Genomic DNA, 19,625 nt, shown 5'->3' with positions numbered 1-19,625 from the left:
GCTAAGATTATTTGAATATAGTTGAAGACCAAGAATAAAACCTTGTAAGTGTTTAAAAGCATAGACCTTCGAGGACAACTTTGATAATAGTATTAGAAAGAATGTCAGTCTTGACATATTGAAGGCTTTCAATAAAGTCTGGCATGTTTGTCTTTTCCATAAACTTATATCATATGGTTTGATTGGAAAAGTTTTAATGATTAATAAATTCTTCCTTTCTAATACTATTATCAAAGTTTTCCTCGAAGGTCTATGCTTTTAAACACTTACAAGGTTTTATTCTTGGTCTTCAACTATATTCAAATAATCTTATATAATCTGACTTGTTAACTGATAACAAATAATCAATCTTAAATAACAATAAACAAACAAATAATAAACAAACAAATTATTTGACTTGTTTTTAACTGTTATAACAGAAAGGTTTTATTGAGGCTATTATTCTTGAATAATAGTCTTAGTCTCAATAAAACCTTTCTGTTATAACAGTTAACAAGTCAAATTTAGAATGAGAAGATCAAAATTCATATTGAATGCCATAAAGTTATTAGATTCAAGGTGAGAAATTTATTTATGAAAGACTTTAAGATCTTGCTAATAACAGAGAATAATAGCTAGAAGTGTCAGAGTGTTCTATTGAAAACACAAATATCACTTCCCAGCAAGAAAACAAGATTCAGTTAAGCACTTATTAAATAGATTAGAGAGAATTGAAGAAAGTTCTAGAGAACACTTTTGTAAGAATATGAAAAGAATGTTATCTAGAGCACAAGCAGTAGATGATTCTAAGGAAGAAATAATTTTAGCAACAGAAGCCACAGTGATTTGGATATCTAAAAATGTATTACTCTATTTCTTTGAAATGACAGTAAGACAGCCATATTTGAAATGTAGCCATATTTGAAATGTAACTATTAGAATCAAGATCGGAATTAAATATAGTAGAGAGGAATTAGAATAGTAGAAAAAAGAGTGAAAAGGTTCTTGAGAATGAAAAAATTATAACAATTAGAAATAGAAGCTACACAAGAAGGTGAAATCCATGGGGTAAAATGAGGTTTGCCTTAAAACTGACAAAGAATAAAAACTTCCATGTCTGCCTAGATCCACAAGATTATGTCCAAGAGATAGAAGATTAGGAGAGATCATAGCATGGTCTCAAACACCTAAAGGAGAACACAGAATAACTGAATACAGGCTAGGGTCAGAGAATTAGAGTTATCTGAAAAATGAGTCACAAAGTCAGCTGAATAAGAGATTGAGATAGAAATAAAAATTTTAGTTTATTTTAGAGATAGAAATACAAATTTTCAGCAGTGGTGCTGGAGCCAAGCCATTCAGTGTAATTGGCGCTAAATTCACCAACAATAACAATATTGACTGATGGATAGAAAGGATTTTGTTGATTTGATTAGAAATAACTTTAAAAAAAAGCAGTCTTGAGTCTCTGAAATCTTGAGAAAAAAGGAGAAAGATAAAGAAACAGAGAAAGATTAAGTAAAGAGGTACTAAATAAAAGGACATAAAAGAATGGTCAGAGGATTCAAACCTGATTTCACAACAAATAGGTAAATAGATGGGTAAGTATACGTTCAGACCATACGATAATAGCCATCAAGGGCATCACCACTGAGATAAGAAGATGAAACAACAGAATTTCTCAAAGTGCAAGTAAGTCTCTTGAATATTGCAGGAGGTAAAAGTCAACAAAAAATGTATTGAAACAATTAAGTGGTAGAGATGGTTTTTATGTCTAATATTTTTAGTACTTGTGGAGATAATCTTTTTATCTCTGTGCATTTTCTACATTCTCTAATTGCACAAATACATTTTAAATCAAGCTTTACTCTATTCCATGGTTTCGCTCTCTTTTTCTGGTCGTAGCTATTTTGTCACATTTTTCACAAGAACAAATTTTTCTTGAACTTATTTTTTGAATCTAAAGGCTGCACTCTTCCTCTTCGGTGAAATAGAGGGCCAGAGTCTTTGTACACGAAATTCAGATTGTCTTGTTCTAGCTTCTGTTTCTTTTTTCAAGGTGTGATACAATGGCATATCCTGCTGGAACACCACTTTCGTCTTTGGAGAGTATGTAGACTTTCATTCAGGATGTCTATGTAGATGCCAGAATCAATTTTCAGTCCGGACTTGATAAAAACTAGAGGCATTTTTTTACCATAACAACATAAATAAAAACAATTACCAATGCTGGATGCTTTGTTTGAAACTTAAACTTGACCTCATAAGGAGTTTATTCAAATGCCTAGGTTGATATGTAGCGGTCTGTTCCATTGAGTCGATTGTAAAAATTTTCTTACATTTTTCTATTTTACTTTTGGCTTTTAAGTGTCTGCAATCAGGCGCCTCTTCACCCTGGTTCTTGACTTGGCCTCACTACCTTTTGAACCATTTTTTTAAATTACAGACAACTCCTTTACAATCTTCTTCATTGATCAGACCGGATTCCTTTGGTTTCGTCCTATGACAGCCTTGACAAGATTTTTGTTCTTGACCATTTTTTTTCTTACAGCAAACTTAAACTCGACCTGTCCAAACTTGTTAAAACGATTAATCGCATCATAAACTGTGCTTTTGGCCATGCCCATCTGCACCATGATCTCCTAGGGCAAGACACCATTCCCTCACAGCTTGATTATTGAGTAATTCTGGTTTGATCAATGATTCACAGAACTTTGAAGCTAAAATAAGAAAATGGACCATAGATGAATAAATTCAATTTTTTTGCACTGAAGTTAGTCTGGAATGTAGCGCTGAATACTGTGTGTGTATGCGCGTGCGCGCGTGCGTATATATATGTATATATATTGTTTATATTGTAACAATTTCAATTATTTTTATTAAATAACTATTATTATTATTATTATTATATTCTATAGTAACAACAACCAATTAAATTGAAAGAAACTCACGCTCTCCAGATATATGTAAACTTGAAAATATTCTATAAAATTAAAAACATTTTACAAATTTTTTATTTTCAAATATTTTATAAATGTCTTAAAAGTAGACAAAAAGTGCATACTTTACTTCGCCATTATTGTTTGTCACATTTTCTACTAATTGTACATATCGTTTGCGTGTGGTTAAGTCATGCGACCTAGAAATATTAATATATTAAGATATTTTTTTAGTTTTACTCAAAACAAAAGTTTATAGTTTAAAAACAATTGTAAAACCTAAACAATGCATCATTAACCAATAATGTTTCAATTGCTGCCATATCGTTTGCTTTCTCCACATGATCAATACTATATTGATAATAATATATAGCATATATTAAAGACTATTTTATTTACAAGATAAAAATGAATTAAAAAATTCTACAGGACTCAAATTGATGTAAAAAATCTTACCATTAATATTTTAATTTTTTTCTTTTATACATAATGCGGAGAGGTTAAAATATGTACAAAAAAGTAAACAATTAAATTTAATGCACTTGTTTTGCTGTTTTAAAATAAAACAGTATAAAGCCATTAACTAGTATTATGGTTGCAGCAATCAGTAATTATATAAATCTTTGTTTTCTATAATTACTGATGCTTTCATTCTTTTAATTTCCATTTCTATCATAAATTCTTTTTTTTATATTTTTTTACAAATATATTATTCAATATAAATATATTCAGTAATTCTTATAAACAACTAAAATATAATATATTCCCAGATGCTTATGATTGATAAGACTGGGACTTAAAATGACTGAGACTAAAATCTTAAAACAACTAAAATTATAGCTATTTTCTCTTAAAATAAATTTTTTCATTAAAATTAACCGAAGAGAAAGTTTATATTAAATACGTTTTCACAAGTGAAAACTAAAAACCTAATGCAATGTCACATCAAACATTTGAATAAATTATTAATAAAATGACAAAAAAAATTTTCTAACTTTTTTTTAATTTTAAAATTTAACTTAAGATGGTTTATAACCTGTCAAATCAGTTATCTAACAGTGATATTTGGTTATCATTTTGTTTACAAACCAGCAGTAGAAAATGATGATCAAAATATTAAAAATAATAACTTTAAAGAAAAACATAAAAGTTTTTACCCATAAAAAGCTCTAGCAGGTTCATTTGATAACATTAAATGAAATGCTTCAAGCGTCTTAACTTCACTAGCAGCCTAAGAAATTATCAAGTTGAATACAAAAGAACTTTTTAACAACAAATGTGTTAAAAACTAAACTATAAATAATTAGTATTTTACCTTGGTATTACTTAGTTTTGAAGAAATCGAAGGATCAGCTAATACTTCTAAACATAAGGTTCAAACATTTGTTAAAAAAAACAACAAAAAAACAAAACATAAACTTCTTTGTATTGTATTAATTTCAAACATAAATGCATTTTGAAATTTTTTCTGTTATTTGTAAAAAAAATCAAAATACAAATACAAAAAAAACAACAAAGAAATAAAAAATAAAAAAATAATTTTTTATCAACAGCCTGTTTCTACAGCTCTTCAGGATGAACCCTGAAAACTCACCCTGAAATGTTCAAATTGTGAAATGAACAATAAAAAAAGTGGAATTTTTTTGAAACATCGATTAGTAGTTTTTAAAATCTTAAGCAATTTAAAACTTTTAATTTCTCTTTAAGATGTGAAGCCATTAGCAGTGATACCCATTTGGTTATTATCAGTAAAAAATCAGCAGTAGAACTAGATGATCAAAAACATGATCATCTAGTCTTATCTTCAGATCAAAATTTTAACTCTAGAGTTTTGAAAAAGAGTTATCAAAGAGTGACAGCTATCATTTTGCCAGCTATCATTTTTTAAAATTTTTTTTTTAATCTACACTTTAAATAAAATCATACTTAAGAAATTTATATATAATGAAATATATCTAATAAAAAAGACAAAAACATGGTCTAATTTTCCTTAAACTTTTATTTATTTATTTATTTATCTATTTATACATATATATATCTATATATATAAAAATATATATATATATATATATATATATAAATATATATATATAAATATGTATATTTATTTTTATACATATATATATATATATATATATAGATATATATATATATATATATATATATATATATATATAAATTAGTAAAAACACTTATCTAATTTTTGATTACTTCAACACTGTGTTTCACCATCAGTAGGTTCTTCAGGAAGATTCTTACTGATGAACCTACTAATGGCGAAACATAGTGTTGAAGTAATCAAAAATTAGATAAGTGTTTTTACTAATTTATTATTGCTCTGTTCTTTTAAAATATTGAGCACTCTATTTGTAGAATACACTAACATAATTTATAATTTATACATATATTTTTATCCAGTATTTCTTTATTATATAGAACACATTTAGGGGGTGTCAGGAGACATTTTCAAAAAAAGTTGCACCACCCTAATACATACATATATATAAATATATATATAAAAAAAAATATATATATATATATATATATATATATATATATATATATATATATATATATATATATATATATATATATATATTCAACATCTTCACTTCCAACAAGGCTGCAAGCACCTCTTCAAGTCCGAGAAGGCCACTAAAGTTGAGGAGGCTACTTAATTGTGGTCAACCTTTTTTTAACTCTTTAACTCTATAACATAAACCTTGACAAACAGGGCTGCTGTGTGGAGTACTAAGTTGAGCACAGTACTACAAGGGACATGGTGGGGGATTAAACTGTGAACTTTGCGCTTATGAAGCGAGCATTCTTCCACGACACCACTACCATGTTTTGCCTTACTGGTTTCAGAAGACTGTCAATTATTGGGCAAAAAATTTTTAACTTTTGCATTAAATCACAAGTAAGATTAATCAATACTTGAGCTATTAAATGCAACAAATTAAATATAAAACAAGACATATTTTTTCGCCAATATTAAGTATTCATCAATATTTAATCAATCAATTTTAAAGGGTATAGAAAGTTTATGGATTAATTTAATCTTTCACTATAAAGACTTTTGGTGACACCAAATATAACAATAAAATGTATCGCAAATTTTATTGTCTTTAACTTTAGTGCTATAAAACAACATTAAATACTGCAAAGACATTTTATCATTAAAAGGAGCTTGTGTATAACAATTTTGTTATATTGTTTTATTGCAGTTTTTTTACATATATATATGTTTTATGTTGTATAACATATACAACATAAAACACATTTAAAATAAAATGAAGTAAATAAATTGTTCATTGAATTGTTCAAATTAATAAATTAAAATATTATTGGTATAATTAGGGTTGCCATGTCTGGCTTTTACGGAGGAGAATACATAGTAAAACCTGTAAAATTAATTTTTTTTCCTGTTTTCTTTTTCGTTAAAAACCGGACATCTGAAAACACTAGTAATAATTAAACTTCATAATTGCACAAAAACAGACCATCTACAGACCATACGAGTAAAAGCAAAGCAAAAAAACTTTAGATACCACATGTTTTTCTAACTTTTTGCTTCTTAATCTAGCATACAAATTTAAGCATAATTAACTTTTTCATTCAAATGGTTTTAAAGTTGATGTTTTCATTCATTTTTTTTGTTTAAATTGTTTTGTAATGAAAAAGTGAAAAAGTTTGGTTTAATAAGTCAAATTATATTTCCATATGTTTAAGTATATGCTTAAATTATTTTTTTGGAAAACTTTATTTCAAACATTTTTTTTTTTAATTTAAATTTTTTGGTTTAATGTTTGCAATAATCACTGGTTTAATGCAATAAAATAGTTTTACTTTTAAACCTATTTCAAAAAACAAAAAATGATACCTTTACAAAAAATATCTTACGCTTTAAAAACGTTTACGATTTAAATAAAACTTTCTTACTCACTTGCATTATCCTGTTACTGTATCTGTTACTGTATGTTTGATTTTCAGAAACGATCTTCGCTATATCACTGGTTATTACAAACGTTGCTTCAGTTATATTCAATTAAATTTATATCTATTGCAAGCAACCGTTAAAAATTCTTAAAAATCTGTTTAACTTTTTTTTTAAATTTCAAATTTAATCACTATATATGAACGTAGTAGTAGTATTAATGCTCATTTGGTACATGCTTGCACGAAACCGCGGCAGCCATTGAATCAAAGATAATAGCAAGAAAGAGTCTCTCAACACTTTTTTATAAGAAAGTTTGAACAAAAGTCTATGCAAATATCATATAAATTTTAGGATACAGAAAAAGTAAAGTATCTTAAAGGTTTACAATTTACTTTTCAAGTTTTCTACAAATAAGTTTAGTTCTCTTAAAGAAATGAGAAGATTCTTAAAGAATGTAATATGTATATATACTTAGAATACAATAAATATAAATACAAAAAAACTATAAAATTAATTATAAAATTGTTTTACATTGCATTTTAAAAAACAAAATTTTTTAAAAAAAAAAGCAAACTGATGATTTAAACTAGCCACATGGCGACCAGTAAGGGAGTTTAAAAAGTATGTTTTTATTAAGAACATATTTAAAAATTCTAATTTTATATTTAAAAGAAATAATTTTATTAAATTTATTTTATTTAAAAATAAGAAACTATCAAAATTACCTAATATAAAAGTAATAAAGGAAATTTAGAGTTTTACAACAACTTTACCATGACCCTGTTAAACATTCTAAACCGAGTGCGCAACAATGACAGAATTTAGAAAACCATCAAAATAGTATTATAATCCGTATAGTAATGGAAGAGTCAACTCCGATACCTTTAACGTATAATGCACGAGGCACTGTAGATGAGCACGCGGTAAGTATTTGAATTTCTTATTTAACTTTCATAAATCTCAGAAATATCTTTAAATCTCTCTATTATCATATCATTATCATAAATAATATAACTATTGAATATACTTTTATTTATAAATAGTATGTATATTTTGTAACTTTTTAATCTATTTTTAAAGTTACTAGAGTTTAATTTTTTAATGTTTTAGTTAATAAAGCAGGTTCTGTTTTGTAGGGTATGTATTGAAACTGACAAACTCTTAATTTTATAGAAGTGGAAGATGACCTTGTTTTAGAAATAAGTTGTTTTAGAAAAAAAAATTTTATTTTAGAAAAAATTTTTTAGAAATTTTTTTTTTATTTTAGAAATTTTAGAAATAATTTTTTTATTGTTTCTGTTTTTATTAGATATTCGATCATGTTTTACATAAATCAATTATTCAGTACAGTATTTTTTTCTGGTGGTGACATTCAGGTTAGGTTTTATAAAGTTAAATTTACTTTTAAAGAATCTTTCTAACTTTTAAAGTTAAAGTTAGAAAGATTCTTTAAGTTAAAGAAGTTAGAGGGGGTAGTGGAAAATACTTAACTACATCTACAAATAGAAGAGATATTCGAATGTTTTTAGTTTAATATGTATATTTTTATTGATCTATTTTTTAAATTTTGTTTTTAAATTAATAAATTTGTTAAAAAATACCAACTTTTTTTTTCTTTCAATATTAATTTAAATTAATATTAAGTTATGTTTATAAATAAAATTTGTTGAAAATTTATACATTTTGTTTTTACACTAAACACCATTAAAATTCAAGTCAGCAGAACATGCAAAATATTAAAATGTTTTAAGAGCTGCTGAAACAGTGTTTATGATTCTCTGTGTCAAAAAATTATATTGTCATCTAAGATTTTGCGAATACTTTAAACTGCAGTTAATAATCATCAACTGAAAAATCAAATCATTTGAACCTTGCTGAATGAGTAGATGAGGAACAGACATACATTCTTCAGGCTGGTATTCAGTATCAGATGAAGGATTTTCTTGTTCTGATTCCTCTTTTTCTGAAGGTGCTACAATTTGCTTGTCTATGGGTGGCATAGGAACTGGCAACTGGAAACTATGTGGAACTGGTTTTATAGTAGATGCTACAGTGGGATAATCTGTTTTGTTTCTTGTTTTAAAGCTCAGTCCAGTAATTTTGCTCATGCAAAAATAGCAGTCATTCACATGATTTTGTTCTTTACGCCATACCATAGACAGTCGTGGGCAGGAAAGGTGTGTGATTGCACTCAGATTATGACCACACAAGTAATTGTTTTTTTTTGAAAGCTTGACCACAGCTTTTTAGATAATTAAAAACACGCTGACAGGAAAAAAATCATAAACAGGCTAAACTATATAAAAAGGAAATAAATCTTAATGAAAGTGAAATTTAAAAAACAATTAAAACCTATAGTTCTAAAAAAAATCAACTAATATAAATCTGAAAAACTAAAACTCAAATAGAAAATTATTTTTAATTGTATTTTGCAATTATGTTAAGGTTGAATAACTCATTGCGTTGGTTTGAAGAGTTTCTGATTTTTTTATAGTGGGAGAATAGCAATTAAATCTTTTTCTTTTTCTTTTTAAATGTCTAAATAAAAATATTTATTTGATAATTTTTTATTTATTCATGTATTTTTATGTATCATTCAAAAAAAGAATACATAAACAAATAAAAAAACAATTTTGTAAATAACTTTAATTAAACATTAAAAAAAAAATATAAAAGAATTTTTTTAAATTGCTCTGATACAAAAAATTTCAGTTAATAACCTTTTCAAACCAATGAGATGAACAATAAAACTTTCTTAATGTTTTTAATGTTTTTATAATATTAGGCAAACTCTTTTAAATAAAAAAAGCTTACATCTAATTATTGTTTGATAAAAAAATAAATTTATTTAAATTATCAAAAAGTATATTTCAAAAAAGTTTAATGAAATGCATTCATTGTTGTTGTTGTTTATAAAATTAAGAATACAAATTGTTTAAAAAAAAAAAAAAAATTCATCACTAAAACAAACTTTTGAAATAAACTTATAAAATGACTTTTGAAATAAATAAAAGTTTTATTTAATATTCTATGATAATTTTTTTTAATAACGTTTTAAAACTTTATTTAAAAGTGTAAAAAAATTTTGTTAGAAAGTTTACATAGTATAACAAAAAAATAATAACTTTGTTATGTTTTCGACTATTAAATTTATAGATTCATCAAAAAGTTTATTAAAAAAATCGTTTTCGTTGTTGCTTATAAAATTAATTGTTCAAATTGTTTTAAAAACATTTATACTCATCGTAAAAAATATACGTTTTAATCTTTCGATAATTTTATAATTATTGTCTTTTATAGCATACAATCTTGAAAAGCAATTTCTTGCCTTATTACCTTAAACTTTATTTAGCGCATTTTTTAAATATTTTAAAAAATCTAAAAAGCCGTGTTGTTGCAAAAAATAAGAATAAAAAAAAAGGAAAGTTGTCGCAAAAAAAAATAAGTGGTCAGGAATAGAGTGCGATCACACACCTTTCCTGTCAACGACTGACCATAGGCACACCAAGTGTCAGATGCTTTTTTCCAACCATTAAACCATGATCCCAGCACCAAAGAACAGTTACTATGGCAAGTAAGCGGGGCCCATTTTTTGTCCTGATCACCAACGGGGCATACAAAATAATGAAAATATGCAGTCTTTATCAAAGGTGTCATTGTTTTGCGATATCCTACAGTAGTAAAAAGGCCACAAATATTTAAGATTATTGAATCCTTCCTTTCCAATTGTAGTATAGTAGTTGTCTTCGATGGATGGCACTCTTCTTCTTATTCTGTAACTTCAGGGGTTCCTCAAGGTTCTATTCTTGGCCCTATACTCTTTTTAATTTACATTAATGATCTTCCAGATATTCTCACATCTAACGTGGCGTTGTTTGCTGATGACACTACCATTTATTCTTGTCGTGATAAGAAGCCAACACTTATTTTGCTCCCGTTTGAGGAGCGCTTTCCGGCTCTTGCAGTTTTGCGCTCGCCCACCGATACCACGGCTGGCGGTTTTTTAAGAGCTCGCCAAAAAATTCCAATGCTAATATGAATTACTAGAGATAATAAACATCACAATTATTCTGTTTAAAAAAATGTATTTAAAAACTTAGAAAAAAGTTTTAAATAGTCTCCTAAAAATTTTGTTAACAAAGTTCAGTAAATTAACAATGCACTAGCCCACAAAATTTTGCAGCATTGTTTCATTTTTTTACATGAAAAACTTGTTGAAAATTTGAAAAATATTTGAAAAACAAAATTAAAAATTGTCTGTGTTTCTAGTGCAATTTATGAAGTATTTCCTTTATATACTGACTGAAAAAAGTTGTGAAATTGTATATCAAAAAATCTTTTTAGTTTTGTTATATTCTTATCTACTTTTTTCCTCGACTCGATCTATTTTGGTAGTGGAAAATGACAAGCAAGAAAACAAAAAGACTAAAATATTTGGTTATATTATTTTTTGACAACAATTTTCTTTTTTTGTTATTATATTTTATATTTCTTATAGTCTTCGATTCTTTACTTCAAGAATTGCTGTTTCATTCTCTAGTTTCTTATAGCTTTATTTTGCCACGAATTCTTTAACAAGTACTATTAAAAATGTGGTCAAGTTGTCTAAAAAAATTACTTTAAACATGAATGTACAAGGCCCGAATGAATGAACTTTTGCCTAATAATGACTAAAATGACATTTATTCCATTAAAATAATGAAAAAGGTCACGCACAAACCACTTTGAAAGGTTATTTATGTTGGCATTTTATGTAATTGTATTAACAATATATATATATATATATATATATATATATATATATATATATATATATATATATATATATATATATATATATATACATATATATATATATTAGGGTGGTGCTAAAAACAACTTATTTTAAAAATGTCAGCTGACAACCCCTAAATGTGTTTTATATAATAAAATAATACTGGATTTAAAAATTTTTTGAATAAAAAATATTTTTACGGGTGCCACAAGGCCCTTATACATCAAACAGGTTCCTAATATTACAAAAAAAAAAGTTTTTCAAAAGTATGTCATGTTGGGTCTCAAAAGAAGCTAAACTTTATAAAAATTTCAAAAATAACAATTATTTTTGAAAAAAAATTGTTATTTTATAGTTTATTGCAAAAAAATGACCTTTTAAACTAAAAATGAAAAAAGTTTATTTTTTTTAATTATAATTTCAAAAAGATCTTAAATAATAGTTTTTTTATAAAATAATTGTTATTTTTAGAATTTTTATAAAATTTTGCTTCTTTTGAGACCCAACATGATATACTTTTGAAAAACTTTTTTTTAATAATATTAGGAACCTGTTTGATGTATAAGGGCCTTGTGGCACCCGTAAAAATATTTTTTATTCAAAAATTTTTTAAATCCAGTATTATTTTATTATATAAAACACATTTAGGGGTTGTCAGCTGACATTTTTAAAATAAATTGTTTTTACCACCACCCTAATATATATATATATACATATATATATATATATATATATATATATATATATATATATATATATATATATATATATATATATATATATATATATACACACACCTGTAGAGTTCTAAAATTTTCTTCAGCTGTTTTGCTGTCTGCTATAAAATGGTATATAAACAAGTGTTCACATCGGGCAGTTGAGTTTTAATTATCTTAATTTGGTGTCAACATTATTATTGCCTTGTTTTAATTATTGCGCATTCTCTATAGTTTAAGTATAAAGAGATCCTTGTATTATTTGGTAAGTTACAATTAGCTCTTTTGCAAATTATAATTGAGCATATAATATTTTATTAATGTCTGTCTTTTTCATTTTCTATAATCGTTATTTGCTTCTTTTGAAATAAAATATATTAACAATAACAGTTCAATTGAAAACTTAATAACAGTTTCTTTAATTTGTTACGTAATTATTAATGAAGTTAAGGCCTTTCCTATTTCAGTTGCTGAGTAGAAGACAATATGTCGTTCAAGCAGAGTTCTTCTAACACGGAGAAGAACAAGGAAACCTGGACAAAGAACTTAGTCCAGTTTTAAGCTCCATCAAGAAGAGGCAATGTAGCAATTTATGAAGCACCCTCGAGCGAACAGAGTTGCATGCCCCTGAAAAACCATGCTTCAAATTTCTTGAATCTACTGCCAAAGAACAGAGGGAGAGGATTGGTTTAATTGCTGTAGAGCTTAAAGACATATGGAGCAAAACATTGAACTTCCCGCATGTATCTGATCAAGCTATTTGTTCACAACTAACAAAACTTCTGAAAGATTACGAGCGCTGCAGAAAAAAAACAAAACTTTGATTCATTGAATAAACTGTTTGACATGGCCATGATGAAAGGTGAATGGTTGTGCAGAGAGGATGAGAACCTCTACAAACTGCAAATTGAGAGCAAAGGTCACGTTGATTATTCAACTGGCAAACCTGCTAGTGCCAATATCATCCACCTATCCAAGCGAAAGAGGGCAATGAAAGTGACTGTGTCCACACTTATCAGCTTAGCGGTACCTGATTGTTCCGAAAGTAGCACGAACTAATCAGAGAACAGAACAGATAGTCCTTGGGAGGATGACAATGCAGCATCAATGAGCAAAAGGAAGTATAACCCAACAGGCATTGCAAGACGCCTTGTTACATGCTCAAAGATGTCGTCCCACAGAGCAGCAATGGTGTGACGCCAGCTTTCTGGTGAGAACATTGAAATCCCAACCCCATGCCAATCAGCAATCCACAAGGCTATCTACACGAAAGCTGCTCAGCTGAAGAAACACTTGGTGAGCACATTTCATCTGGAGAAGTGGAGCATACACTTTGACGGCAAACACATTGAGGGCTTTGAATATCAGGCCATGGTCCTCAAGAATGAATCTAAAAAAAATAAGTTGACTGCGCTAAAATTGAAAGATGGGAAAGCTCAAACAATCGCAGAAGAACTCCAGGATGTGTTAGAGGAGTTCAACCTGTAGGGATCAGTTGTGATGATCATTGCCAAAGGTCACTCCAAACCTAAGTTCATCAGTTGCCAGCACCATGTGCTAGACCGCTTTCTTCGCGTTGTCATGGATGATGAGCTCCATGGGTCAACTAAATCACCAAACATCGAGTATTTCTTTGTGCAGGATTTGATGAGCAATTATGATAAATTGAAAGCAGCCTTCAGCAATGGTAAAACTGAGATTAAGGAAACAGGCGGCTGGAGAGATGACATGAAGTTTCTCTACCACCTCACTCATGTCTTCCGTCACTTAACTGAAAGGAATGAGATCCCCTTCATGAATTTCAAACAGATTTCAAACATCAGCAATGCACGCTGGAACTCTCGTGCCATTCTAGCCCTTCTTGCGTTTATTGTGATGCCAAAAACCTGGATCAGGTTGCATAAAATCTGTTCATTCACTTCTTACTCATGGGCTGACAATTGGTTCAGCAGTCAATTGTTCTGCGTTGAAGATTTAGAAGAACTATCTAAAGCTCTGAATGACTACCCAAAAGCTCTCAATTGCTTGAAAACGCAGATAACTCTCCAATCAACGTTGCCCAATGCAACCAGTGCTGCGAGCGTGCCATCAAGGACAACCTCCCACTGAGATTCATCGTCTCTAATGACATTATCGTGAATATTTGACTTCCTTGTGCGTTTGATGATCCTATATAATATTGTATGCATGTGACTCTAAAGCTTGTGTTCAATTTTCTATCTGCTTACAGTGACTTCAAAAATTTGGCCAAAAAGCTTATAAATAAAATTCTTAAAATCATTTTGTGCGTGAGGTTTTTTTTATCAAATCGCCTTGAATGTAATATTTTATTTAATCTTAAATGAAAGCTCATCAAATCATGATACAGGGAAACGAGGTTGTATAAAGGTCATCAACCTATTATATATATATATATATATATATATATATATATATATATATATATATATATATATATATATATATATATATATATATATATATATATATATATATATATATATATATATATATATATATATATATATATACACACACTGTAACTGACCAAGCTTATGGCTTTTTCTTTAAGATTTGACCACAGTTGTTTTGATGTTTTAACAATTTAAATGCAATAAAATAATTGTTACATTGCAAGTAACTTTTTATCATTGAACTTTTCTAAAGTTTTTATTTTATGCAAAGGCTTTAAATGAAATAAAAAATTAATTAAAATGATTGTTTAAAATTAACACATTTTGTGTAAATTGATAAAATGTTATGTATAGATTTTATGTAAGCATGTATTTTTATAATAGGTTTAAATGTTTGAAACTATTTTTTCATGTCTTTCTAAAAATCTTTTAAAATGATATTTTTTGAAAGCTTTTTTTTGTTACTTTAAATTATAAGTTCAAAACTTTTCAAGACAAGTTGTTGAGAATGAGTGTAGGAATATTTTATATAAATTATACAAGGATATAAAATAATTTTTTTACTTATATAAGCATGTATTTTGTTGATTAATGTAAAAGTTTTAAAGTATTTTGTAACGTTTTTATCTAACAATTATTCATTACAATTACATTTTTTAAAATCTTTTAATGTTTTAATTTTTAAAAGGTCTTTAACAAACATGGTGAACCATGCGAGCTGCTCCTCTAAACAGCTTCTTATGAGAGCTTTTGGTTTTGGCACTAACTATCTGTTTATTACTTCAAAAAATTGCTTATTAATTGCAAAATATGATTTTATACTTAGTACAAGCATACCTTTTTTGTTAATATTACAAGAATAAATACATAATATGTATCATTTATTGCATCACGAAAAAATTCTTTTGACAAGCGTTTTCTTTTTTGCACTATCTATTTATTTGTTAACAACATTACTTACTTGACAAAGAAATATAAAGGTTTCTACTGCTTATAAAAAACGTTTTATATTTACTTATTTTAATAGATTTCAGGCATTTTAAAAATTATTACAGCAATTAAAAGTTCCACAATAAAAGTGAATAATATATTAAAATAAAAATGTATAAAATGTATAATTTATTACATAAAATAAAAATTATTATGCTATAATTTAAAGTGTAATAATTTTATACTTGATCAGTTAAATAATTTTATTTTTTACCAATATAATTTAGAGTGTAATAATTTTATATTTATCAGTTAGTCCAATCTAATCAAAAACACGTGCATTTTAATCCGCTCCCCATTTTCTTCTTCTTTTTATTTTATTGCAACAGCCGTGCCTTTTAAAAACCATTGCAGTTTATTATACAACTAATTTAAATTTTTTTACAAAAATGACTTTGTACTTTTCATTTTAGTTGCAATGATAATTATACTATTGAGAGAAAAAGTTATACTTTCGGGAGAGCCATAAATTGCTCCCTTAAACTATTTTAGGGAAGTGTGGGCGAGAGCGAGAGTTAAAGCTCTTGTTTTCCAGCGAGGCCTGAATATATTACTTTTAATGAATTTTGGAACCTTATAATCATTTAAATTCAATCAACAAATTATTTAAACATACCTTGAAGTGAATGCTTAAAACCAGAAGAAGAGTGAACCTGTAATACAAAATAATATTAACATATAGAAGAAAAATCAAAAAAACCAAATATTATATTTCAGAGTTAAAAAAGTTAAGGGATAGCAAAGTTAAAAAAGTTCACAGTTCTGTTTAATATATGAATAAATGGTATAAAACAATAAACATACACAAACAAATTTCGCTTTATTTTCAGTGATGATCTTTTGATCTAGTCTAATAGCTTGTGCAAACATATAATCATAAAACTGGTCCTAGTCAAAAAAAAAAAAAATCACATAATATTTATAATATATAAAATTTTAAAGAAATAACATAATTTATAAATAATAGCTGAAAAAAAATGAAAATAAAAAAGCAACCATATATTTAAAAAATATAAAAAATTAGATTACCTTAACAAAGCCAGGACTTGCAATTAAAATGCATTTCAAAACTGAAGAAACATAATAATGTTAAACTAAGATAAGAAGGGAAAAAAACAAAAAAATGAAAGTGAAACTCTTACCATCAAAGTTAAAATGCCGTATAACTGCTTGAATTATTTGATCATAGAATTTAAAGAGACCCTGTTTTCATTTATAAAAATAAATTAAAAATAATATTATTATTTGCAAGATTCAAATATTTTTAAGTTATATATACTCAAACTTTCCAATATTTGTTTACCATTTTTAAATTTCATTATTTGCACATTACAAAAAAAGAGTAGAAAAAGGCAAATCAAGAAAAGAAAACAAAAACGAGTCTTTTTTTTCCCTATTGACTAGTATACAGAAGAAAAGTAATATGAACAAGTGAAAAAATCAAAAAATTTTTATTTTATTTTTACTTTGCTAGTTTAGATTAAATTGTTTTAAGTTCTGTAGATAAATGTTTTTGTGTACATAATTAATACCCTGTTCATAAATAAAACACACTTTATTTTAAATGCTCTTAGTTTTAATGTTCAAAACTGTATTAAACAACAAAACAATATGATGAGGTTGTTTTATGTTAACAAACTTTTTATATTAACAAAAACAACATTGTGATATTGTTTTGTTGTTTTACGCAGCTTTTTGCAGAAACAATTTATTATGCATTTAAAAAGTAAAACATGTTTTATTGTAAGCGTGAACAAGGTTATAAGATATCACACTACAGTCAAGGAGATTTTTCTTTCTGTCACTTTTTTTATTTGAACTAGCTGTCATATAAGATTATTTTACAATTAATATCGAAAATTTAAGTACCTATACAAAAATTGTTGTTGATGCGACATATTTAGAACTCAGAATTCTAACCTTTTTCCAGGTCTCTTACTATATAGGTATAATTAAAAACAGTATTTACCTTATCATGTTGGGAACAGTCGCCTTTCCGCTTTCTTGGAATGTTTACTTCAATCTTTGCACGAACAATTGTCATACAGGATAAAATCAAACATACATGAGCTATTCCTTCTTGCATGACAATAGCTCCAAGATCTGCTTGCTTAGTGGCATCACAAGCATTATCTAAATTAATTATAATTTTCACCAGCCCATACAATAACTTATGAAAATTACATTGATAAAAGTGGGTGTTAAAATATTACAAGTGGCCAATAAAATTACAATACAAGTGAGCATTAAAATAACTATGATGCAAGTGGGCAATAAAATGGTATACAAACACTAATTCATATATAAAGTTTTATGATGAAGATGATATACTTAAACACAACGTGAACGCATGGAGGTAGTAATAAAGCTAGTCATATATGAAGTTAAGTTATATTTATGAAGTTAGTAATGTTACTTCAAACAATTCTGTTTTGATTAGGAAATTTTCAGTTACATTTAAAAAAAACAACTGAAAAGCCAGATTGATTAATTTAAAACCTAAATTTCTTAGGTATGATTGAGTATACTGGTTGGTAGTTTCCAGAGAAACTGATTACATAAAAAGTACATATCAAAGTATTATTAGCGATCATATGTAATAACAACAACCTATTCTCTCAATAGCAACAATATCCCATTTTTCTTTCTTTAATACAAACTTTCTATTGAGTTCAAGATCAATCGTATGATATTGACCCATCTAAAAAAAATGAATAAATATAAATAAATAAAAAACAATAATAAAAAACAATAATAAAAAACAATAAATTAAAAGTAATAATAGTAAATTGTAAAACTTAATGTTCTTTTAAAAATTTAATCAAAAAATAAATATCTACATTGTTGCATTTGAGAGTACTGAAGGTAAAAATGATTCTTTTGACAATAAATATGTCACTTTTAACTACTTTTGACTTTCATCCAACATTTCCGTGTTGTCATAAAGTTTAAACCATTAATTTAATTGGAAATTAATCATTTTTTTAAAAAACTGCAAAGCGCAAATTTAATTGACCAGAATGTTTTTAAAAATATAAACAATGTTTTTATTTTTATTTATTTCTTAATAAAATGTTTTTATTTTAACTTTTTTACTGTAAATCATGCACGGAGTGTTGGTACATCGACTATTTTATAGCCTGCTGCTACAACGGAGTGTTGCTACATTGACTATCTTATAGCCTGACTCACAACAGAGTGCTGCTACATTATCTGAGGGTTTGGTTGGGGCAGGCAGTCTATCAAGTAATAATAAAAAAAAATCCCGGTCTTGCATTTTAATTTTCTTTTGTGTCAACAAAATATGGAAAAACTTTCTAACAACCAGTTAAGAGTTTTTTAAGCTATAAAAATATATGGTATTCAACATATTCAAAAATCAGTTTAATTATCATAATTTATCTTAATTATTTATCATAATTTTCAGTTATTATTATTACTAATAAAACATTATGACTTAGTTGTTCTATATGTGTTATTAAAGTAGCAGGGGAGAGTTGCATTGCTGGTTCTAAAAAATCATTAAACTCTATTAAAGATATTTTTGTTTTCTTTTGATTGTTTTCTTTTTTTATTGAAAAAAAATCTTTCTGATTTTTTGCTTTTTCTTTTTACTGAGATTTTGTTTTTTGAATTAGTTCATTTCAAACAGTTTCTGCCGGCACTAATATACTTTATGATGTTGACACTAATATACTTGAATCAAAAATGTTTTGTTGACAACTCATGATAAAGCTCAAAGATGATTCTTTGCTGTTAAAAACTTGCATAGTAATAATAGACCAAAATACAATTTAAATAAAAAATTTTTTTGCAGTAATAAAAATAAAAATTTTCAGTAAATAAAAAAAAAAAAATTTTCAAATTAAAAAA

At 26.7% G+C, this 19,625-nt stretch overlaps 1 protein-coding gene across 1 annotated transcript in view; it reads right to left on the bottom strand.

Annotated features, from left to right (window-relative positions):
• Positions 1-19,625, bottom strand: part of LOC100202053 (protein pelota) — a 39,218-nt gene that overhangs the window by 5,112 nt on the left and 14,481 nt on the right. The window contains exons 5-15 of the mRNA XM_065807165.1: positions 18,363-18,453; positions 17,722-17,885; positions 16,895-16,955; positions 16,782-16,822; positions 16,557-16,640; positions 16,369-16,405; positions 4,234-4,280; positions 4,076-4,149; positions 3,198-3,269; positions 3,044-3,118; positions 2,931-2,962 (exon numbers count right to left, since the gene is read on the bottom strand). Coding sequence (XP_065663237.1) covers positions 2,931-2,962; positions 3,044-3,118; positions 3,198-3,269; positions 4,076-4,149; positions 4,234-4,280; positions 16,369-16,405; positions 16,557-16,640; positions 16,782-16,822; positions 16,895-16,955; positions 17,722-17,885; positions 18,363-18,453 — 778 coding nt within the window. The remainder of the gene's footprint in view (positions 1-2,930; positions 2,963-3,043; positions 3,119-3,197; positions 3,270-4,075; positions 4,150-4,233; positions 4,281-16,368; positions 16,406-16,556; positions 16,641-16,781; positions 16,823-16,894; positions 16,956-17,721; positions 17,886-18,362; positions 18,454-19,625) is intronic.

The sequence above is a fragment of the Hydra vulgaris genome, chromosome 10, assembly GCF_038396675.1.
Source record: "Hydra vulgaris chromosome 10, alternate assembly HydraT2T_AEP".
Classification (NCBI taxonomy): Eukaryota; Metazoa; Cnidaria; class Hydrozoa; order Anthoathecata; family Hydridae; genus Hydra; species Hydra vulgaris.
Note: the sequence above shows the minus strand (reverse complement) of the source record. Positions and strands in the feature narration are given on the sequence as shown.